The 8,683-nt window shown below is 30.1% G+C and overlaps 1 protein-coding gene across 2 annotated transcripts in view; it reads right to left on the reverse strand.

Moving 5' to 3' along the window:
* Nucleotides 1–8,683, reverse strand: part of LOC111635550 (serine/threonine-protein kinase mig-15-like) — a 143,988-nt gene that overhangs the window by 23,469 nt on the left and 111,836 nt on the right. For both annotated transcript variants that reach the window (XM_023380540.1, XM_023380538.1), the window contains 2 exons: nucleotides 2,155–2,246; nucleotides 1,067–1,152 (listed from right to left, as the gene is read on the reverse strand). In XM_023380540.1, the coding sequence (XP_023236308.1) occupies nucleotides 1,067–1,152; nucleotides 2,155–2,246 (178 nt within the window). The remainder of the gene's footprint in view (nucleotides 1–1,066; nucleotides 1,153–2,154; nucleotides 2,247–8,683) is intronic.

The following is an 8,683-nucleotide window of genomic DNA, read 5'->3' on the forward strand; positions in this document are numbered from 1 at the left end:
GAGATTGTTCGGATCATGTACGAAAAATATATTAACTTATCCCATGTTCAAATTTTTCTCCATTGTGTGTCACTTTGCATTGAATTTTCATTGATATTAAGCCTAACAAAAATTTTTTAAAATAATAATCATGACTATTGTATCATTAAAAATCATTTCTTTATTTTGCACAAACAAAATATATATATATTGAAAATATAAAAACCAAAAAATTATATTTCAGAAGTTAATCTAGTATCAAAAACGTTCCGATTCAGCATGACATACGTCCCCCACAGTCCTCAGAAAAACATCACACAAAACAAGCAAAACTCACCACTCACGATGGGAAAAAAAGTCTTGTTCAAATACTGGCACACCCTTAAATACCCTCTCATGGTCGTGCAGTGTTGCCAGCTAAAAAACGCACAACAAAAATAATATTGGAGTAGCCCAAGACATAGCCAAATATTATAATGCCACAGCATCAGCAAAAATTTGAATTTGCTGACTGAAATGCTTTCGGTTAACCAATGTTTTAGTTGATTGGTATTCGGATAATTGATGCTCTACTCTGTATGTGTATATATATATATATATATATACACATACAGAGTAGAGTAGATATATATATATATATACACACACACATTATATTGTTTGTATATATACACAAAACAAATATCATAAATTTGTTTTGTAAACTGATCTTTGTATAGTAGTTACTTATCACAGTTAAATACATAATTGAATAATTATATTTCATGTGATTATGACAATAATTGATTTCTAGTATTTATTTTATGCTCAGAAAATAATTTTTTATAGGATTATAACATAGTATCAAATGATTTCTTTTATTATACGTTATTATTCTACCTTTGACAGTAATTCATCAATATTATTACAATAATCTTTACATATTTTCTCTGCATCTAAACAATCTATGATAATTATTATGGAATATTTCAAATAAATATTCTACATGATTTAAAATAAATTATTAAGTGTTTATATTTCTCAAATATGTTAAATAAAATGCATTATATTATAAGTTTTCTTATTGAAACAAAAAAAATAAACTTACTCTTCTTACTACTAAAGTTCCGTCATTATTTTCTTCATCTGGAGTTGGAGGTAGAGGACGATGAGGAGCCTGACTGTTTGAAGATTCTAAAATTCAAAATTCAAATACATTAAATACTATAAATAATTTTCAAACTACCAAAGAAAGGAAAGAAAAATAAAAGTGAAAGATATAAGGTACCTCCAAATTTATTCTGGAATTTTTAAATTATCTCATTTATGAAATGAAATCTGAATTTAAAAATCTAACATCTAAAACAGTTAATAATATATTTCAACAAAACAATTCTTTATTACTGTTAAAAAATTTATTTAAAAATATCATACCGAGTTGTAAGTGTCTAATATACATATAAAGCATGTATATATTACAACAATGTAGATAAATAACCACTGCAGCATTCTTTCATAATAAACACTTCAAAATTATATTATTATTATTATTTTTATTTTTTTTATTTTTATTTTTATAAAAAAGTTATTTCTCTCTTGAAATAAGGATAAATGCCTTTTATTTGATCCACAAAATTTAATAGAAGCTAATCACTACAATAAGAAAGTAATAATTTCTTTGTTTCTCAACAGTTAATGTAGACATGAATGTTATTAAAATCCAATAATTACTGCATTTATAACTATATTCTTTTCCCATTAGATTTACATTTTTTATTCTGACAATTATTGAAAAGATAAAAAGAAATGTATTAAAAATATCACAAAAGAAAACTGAATAATCTGACTTTTCATGATTTCTTCACAATAAAAAAAAATTAGTTAAAAACTATAAAAAAAATAAAAGCTTACAAAATTTTTGTTAAAGCTAATAATTAATGTAATAACTTAAGAAATATGAACAATAAGAAATAGGAACAATTTAACAATTGCAGAAATATTAGAAGAAATGTCAAATTTATTTCAGGTATTTGATTTGTGTATCAATAAATTTAATATTAAATATTTCTGAAAATTTTACACAACTAAAATTTTAAATTTTGCTTATTAAATACCAGATTTATTTCCAGAGAAAATTCTCAGACACCCTATATTTTATTAATTTTATACTACTAGAAGGTTATTTATCTCTCTTACCTTCATGGACAACTAAAGTCTTCATAGGATCATGACTATAGCAGTCAGGAGGCCTGCATGCACAAGGCAAATTACAGGAATCAGAAGAAGAGCTTTAAAAAGATTTTTTGAGAGAATATAAACTAAACATCACTTTCAAAATTTCATAAAAATCATCTTGAAAATAAATAAAATTAATATAATTTAAAAGCAAAAAAACAAATTAATAAAATGATAGCAAAATTGAATTAATGATAAAATAATAATTAAAGAAAAAGTATTTCAAAACATTAAAAATAAATAAAACAATAATTCTTGCTCCCTATACAACATGCTTTTTTAAATCTATTTTTGTATGAAATTATTAAAATAATTTGGATATTTATTTAAAACAGAAAAAAGGGAGTATAATAAAATATAAACTATAATTGTATATTATAGTTTTTAAAATTAGAAATAAAATAATAATTGAAGAGTAATGACTAATTCATAAAAGTTTATAAACAGTGATGTCTTTAATTGACTAAAATTTGTTATCCAAGAAGCTAAAATCCGATAAATATATTTAAAATATAATTACTTTTTATCCACAAAAAAATTCTAAACTCTTCACAGCCATTAAATGATAATATAGATCAAAATACAAATTACAATATAAGTATAATATTAAAAAAAAAGAGAGAGAGGAATTATTTTTTTAAATAGGTATGTTCAAATATAAAGTAATTAGTATAGTCAGTAAATGAAATGACGATTTTAAAAAAACTATGAACTTTTGGATTGAACTGAGTTTGAATTTTTTAGGATAGGGTTCAGTTTCTGTTAATTGTTCTTCATTAGATTTTGATATAGATACAGGATATCTCAAAAATATATGGCATAACCTCGGGAACGAGTTCCTCATATGTAGACAATACAAATAGTTTATATCAACACAGGTCCGGAAATGCTTGGTTTCTGAGTTTTGAAGGTCTGTATATGATAGAACTGTTCACATCACCTTATAAGGTCTTTTGGTTTCTGAGTTATCAATGGTAATGTCTTATCTCCCACAGGCGATTTTCCTTCATCACAAGATACTGACAGAATCTGACAGTTTTCCATTTGACCATTTACTCTGATCAGGAACACTTTAAAGTGCATATCTGCTTGCTCCCAATTTGAGTACATGGTTGGAATGGAAAAAAATCACCAGATTCTGTCAATACCTTGTGACGAAGGAAATCACCTGTAGGAGATGAGACATTCCCATTGATAACTCAGAAACCAAAAGACCTTTGTAAGGTGATGTGAACAGTTCTATCATATACAGATCTTCAAAACTCAGAAACCAAGCATTTCTGGACCTGTGTTGATATAAACTATTTTTATTGTCTCTGTATGAGGAATTCATTTCTGAGGTTATGATGGGTATTTTTGAGACATCCTGTATATATTTTAAAAAGTTAAAACTGAAAGCCTAATAAATGCTAAACATTACTTGAATAAATACTACATTCATATTGTCATCCAAAGAAAGAAAAAGTATTTTAAAATCAGAATATTTTTATAACATCCTTAAAAATGTTGAACTTTTTATCATCTACAGAACATCAATGACCACTTAGTTTTCTTACAATCCATATAATATTAAATTAATAAAAACAAATGGTGTGAAATTAATATATTATTGTCATTTACAAATAATTATTTTACCATTAATATTGCATAAATACCATGTTTATTTTAACTTGTATTAATGACATTTAAGAACATTACTTCTTTGTTAATTCTGTCCATACTATCAATGAAAACTTTATATTAATTAAAACTTTGTTATCACTGTCTTCTGTTAAATAATGCCAATTTCATAATTTATAAACTGTTTAAAAATTCAGAAATATTCTCCCCACATCAATTAATTATATAAAATATAGCTTTTTAAATATTAGCTTAACATTATAAATTAATTAGTTAAAGATTGCTGTAGAAAACAGTAAACTGCACTTACAGAAATATATTAGAAATTGGTTTAATATAAAATTGTAAACAGTTTAAAAACTTTAAAATTGTTTTTGCTTATTTAAATTTCATTTGAAATTACAGTAAATATCAGAACTTTTTCTTCTTCTTTAAATTTTGAATTTTAGATAATAAATCAGCTGGTGCAATGTTACATGATATTTAAGTATAAGAATTTCTCACAAAACTTCTTTATAAATTATATATACCAAAATTTCAGGTGGATGACTTGTGGGTTAGTTGTGTTTGAAAGATAATTTGAAAATAGGTGTGGGTTATTTGTCAATTTAATTTCTAATCATGAGTTAAAGTTGATTCACACTATATGATTGGCCAGTGGCAGGAAACAGGACCACTGGATGACAGTTACCTGAATTTTTATTTATATATACATTTGTGAGAAATGATACCAAATGTTTAACTATATTCCCTACTTTTTTTACATCTCTGATCTATTTTGATAGATTAAGATTTAGTTTTTTAAAAAATACTTGCAATTAACATAAAGATTAATTTTCAGTCTAATACAAAATACAAGCCAAAAATAATTAAATTTTTATACAATAACTGTAATATTTACCATTAAAAAAAGCTTTAAGAAATAATTTTAATATTGACAATAAAATTACATTTAATTTTTTAACCTACTTTGGTTAAAAAATTAAATGTAATTTTGTAAAAACTGGCATTTAACCTACTTTGATATTCTTTAATTAATCTTTGCTTTATTTGTGTATGTTCTGTTAGTTTGGCCTGTTGGAATCCTAAATACTTGTAGAACTCGCCCTCTTCCATGGATTCAATAATGTCCCCATTTCCAAGTGCAAAATCTTCTTTCTTCAGGATTCCTTTTTCTATGTGAAGTTTTTTGCATTTGTCTAAGCCAAACTCCATTTGTATGTCCTTAGTGTATGAGTGTGTGATTTGTAGGAGTTGATGAAGTTGTTTCTGTGTGGATGCATAAAGTTTTATGTCGTCCATGTACATGAGATGTGACAGTGTAAACTGTGTTGTTTTTTCATGTCTGATATTGTAGCCATAATGCGTGTTGTTTAACATGTTGGATAATGGATTCAGGGCTAGGCAGAACCAGAGAGGACTCAAGGAATCTCCTTGAAAAATTCCTCGCCTAATGAATATTTCGTTTGTTTGTATGGAAGTGTTACTAACCCTGAGATGTAGTGTTGTTCTCCAGTGCTGCATAGTGTTTTCGAAGAATGCAATGAGTGATGGATGTATTTTGTACATGTGTAGAATATGTAGCAGCCAACTGTGTGGAACACTGTCGAATGCTTTTCTGTAGTCTATATATGCCATGTGTATGTTTCTGTGTTGTTTGTGTGCTTGCCGTAGAATGACTGAATCTATGAGTAACTGTTCTTTGCATCCCCTGTGATTTCTACGGCAACCTTTTTGTTGTTCTGTAAGAATGTCGTGTTCTTCAACATGTTTGTATATTTTGTTTGTGATACAGGATGTCAATAATTTGTAGAGTGTTGGAAGACATGTAATTGGTCTGTATTGTGTGGGGTCTGTGGTTTTGTTGTTTTTAGGTTTCATGTAGGTAATGCCCCGAGTAAGAAATTTTGGCATGTCTTGTGGATTGATGATGATGTGTGTTAGATGTTTAGCTAGTTCCTGGTGCAGTGATGTAAACTTTTTGTACCAGAAATTGTGAATGTTGTCTACACCAGGTGTCTTCCAGTTGTGTGTTCTGTTAACAGCGTAGCGAATGTCGTGTATGTTTATTTCAGCACAGGGCATAGTTGGTATGTTGTGCAAGTTTCTGTTCTCCTCCTCGATCCAGCCTGCATCAGCATTGTGTGTAACAGCATTGGACCAAAGAGAAGACCAATAAGTTGTGAGTTCTTCTTCTGTTGGTGTGCCACTGTGCTGTGTATCAGTGTTTGTTTTGGTACTGATTTGTCTGTAGAAAAGTTTTTCATTGTTTGTGAATAATTTATTTTGTTGTTTTCGTAGTGTACATGTTTTGTATCGTTTGAGTCTACGTGCTTTGGCTGCGAGTTTTTGTTTTAGTGTATCGATGTATTCTGTAATGTGTGTGTTGTGATGTTCATGTTTTGTGTGTGTTTTAATTTTCTTGAAAATGTTTTTGAGTTGTTTCTTTAATTTGGGTGTTATGTTGTTTTTAGTGTATTGTGTCAGCCTGCCTAATTGCTGTCTAATGTCATTTATTTGTGTTTCTATTCTTCTCTGCCAGGCAGGCTTGTGATAGAATTGTGTTTTGTGTGTGTCTGTCTGTGAGTGTATTTTCAGTCCATGGTGTGTTACTACTGTGACTGCCCCAGCATAAACTAATGTATGAATGTCTGAGAGTGTAGAAATTGAATGAATGTAGTTTGGTAGTAAGTGAGTGTTTACATAATTTAGTGTTTTTCCTACTACCTTTGACGTGTTGATTTTTGGTATTCGTGGTCTTTGTGTGGGATCTGTACCAGTATATTTAATGAGTGTTTCCTGAAATATAAGTGAGAGCGTATTAACTAATTCTATGTCTACGTTATCAGTGATGGATGGGGAAGTGCCTGCAGTATCATTAGTGGTACTTGTTGTGTGTGTGCTGTAATCAGTGCTTGTTGCTGGATTATCCTGACAGGTTACGTGATCTTCATTAATGTTAAATGTTTCTGTCTGTTGATGTATTTGATCAGCAACCTGTTGTTTGATAAGTTCAAGTGTTGTTTGTGGGATAAGGTTGTTGTGTATAATTGTTCGTTTTTGATCAACAACCCTTTGTTCGGTGACAGTGAGGTGAGGATATTGTTGTGTGAATCTATGGTGTAGTTGTTGTCTGTATGCTGTCATGTTTGTTTCGAGTCTTGTGATGGTGTAGTAAGTGCGGATGATAAACTCGTTCATTTCTGTTGTCCATTTCATCCGTTGGCGTGGTTTTCCAGCCTTTGTGGTCTGTGGATGCATTGCCACAGAAACACCAAGGCTAGGTTGATTCCTCACATCTGTTGAGGGCATTGCAGTAGCCATGCTTGGGCCGGCGCTGCTTTCGCCACCGGTAACCAAGGGAGACTGGAGCCTATTTTTCGAACGTGAGCCTCTGCCTAACCCACGAACGCGGACCTTGTTAACCCGGGCGACGTCCGAGCCGGTATCAAACTTCGATCTGGTTACTACCATAATGATTATCTCCACAGAATGTGGGTGTGTGGTCACTCTTAGCTTCATTTCTCCCCATAGACCTTACTGGCATGGGTGTTCCTACCAGGAGCTTGTGCTCCAGCCTGCATTGCCCTATGGATCTGTAAAACTACTGGGCTCTCCTACCATGACCAGGTGGTGACCACAGGAGAGTTATTATTATTATTATTGGACAAAGGAAATTAGTCATAAAATAAAAATGATAAACCATTTTTAGTTATTTTTACACTTAATTTACACAATTCAAACAGTTCATAAATACCTGCAATTGAATTACAGGATAGCTAGTGAGTATAAGGGTAAATTTCTCAGTATTTTAGAGGGATTTCTAAGTAACCATTTCCCCATTAAGGATAAGTATCAACCATACACAAGATATCTTCAAAACAATACATGTGCATTAGCAATGACAATACACAAGTGCATGCAAGTGCACTGTAAAAAAAGCTATTGTTTTTGCTAATGTACTCAGATTAAAAGTTATTTAATATTTTAATATGATTATTATGGAATATTTAGCATAGCTGTTTATGAATACCTACAATGATTTGTTAACAGAAATGAAATAGAAAAAGCAATATTTTAATGCTTGAGATGCCAATTTCTAAACTTCATACTAGTAATTATAATCTTGCTCTTAATGACTGATCCAGAGGCACTAGGATGGGTTACACAAAGGTTTTTTTTGTTCTTGTCATTTTCTGTGGATACAGTAGACCCCCGTATAATTATGGTCCCTATAATTACGATTCCTATAAAACTGCGAAAAAATTGCGACGGTATCTGTAAAAAAAGTAAAAAAACTCCTATAATTACGTAAAACGTCATCGGGCAGCCGAACTACTTTCCCGCCGTCTGTAGCACCACGCTACGGACCTTTAGGCGGCTAAATTGAGTTTAGTTCCATCTGTACATATAATTATATATAAATTAGGGACTGTACATATAATTATATATTAATTATATATAAATTAGGTACTGTATATATAATTATATATTAACTTAATTTATTGTAACTTTATTATAATTATGTATATATGCTCTCCGCCGTCTAGCGCTACGCTACGGAGAGTTTAGGCGAACTATCGTCTGTACAGTATGTAAATTAGCTACCGTAAGTCTAATACAGTACTGTAATTTTATACATTTCGTGTGAAAGAAACATTCCTTATTCAACGGCGATTAAAATCTATATATATAAAAATGAATGTATGGTTGTCTGTCTGTGTGTGTGTGTGTCATTCATGCATTACCACACCGTTTATCCGGTTGGCGTGAAACTTTGGGAAGTTGTTTAATATACTCCAGCGAAGGTTTGTGGCATAGTACGATTGCCATGAAGCTTTGAAAAGTTTTTTAATTTTTGAATACACTC

Source organism: Centruroides sculpturatus, unplaced genomic scaffold (assembly GCF_000671375.1).
Source record: "Centruroides sculpturatus isolate CEXI.00-Female unplaced genomic scaffold, Cexi_2.0 scaffold708, whole genome shotgun sequence".
In the NCBI taxonomy this organism is placed as follows: Eukaryota; Metazoa; Arthropoda; class Arachnida; order Scorpiones; family Buthidae; genus Centruroides; species Centruroides sculpturatus.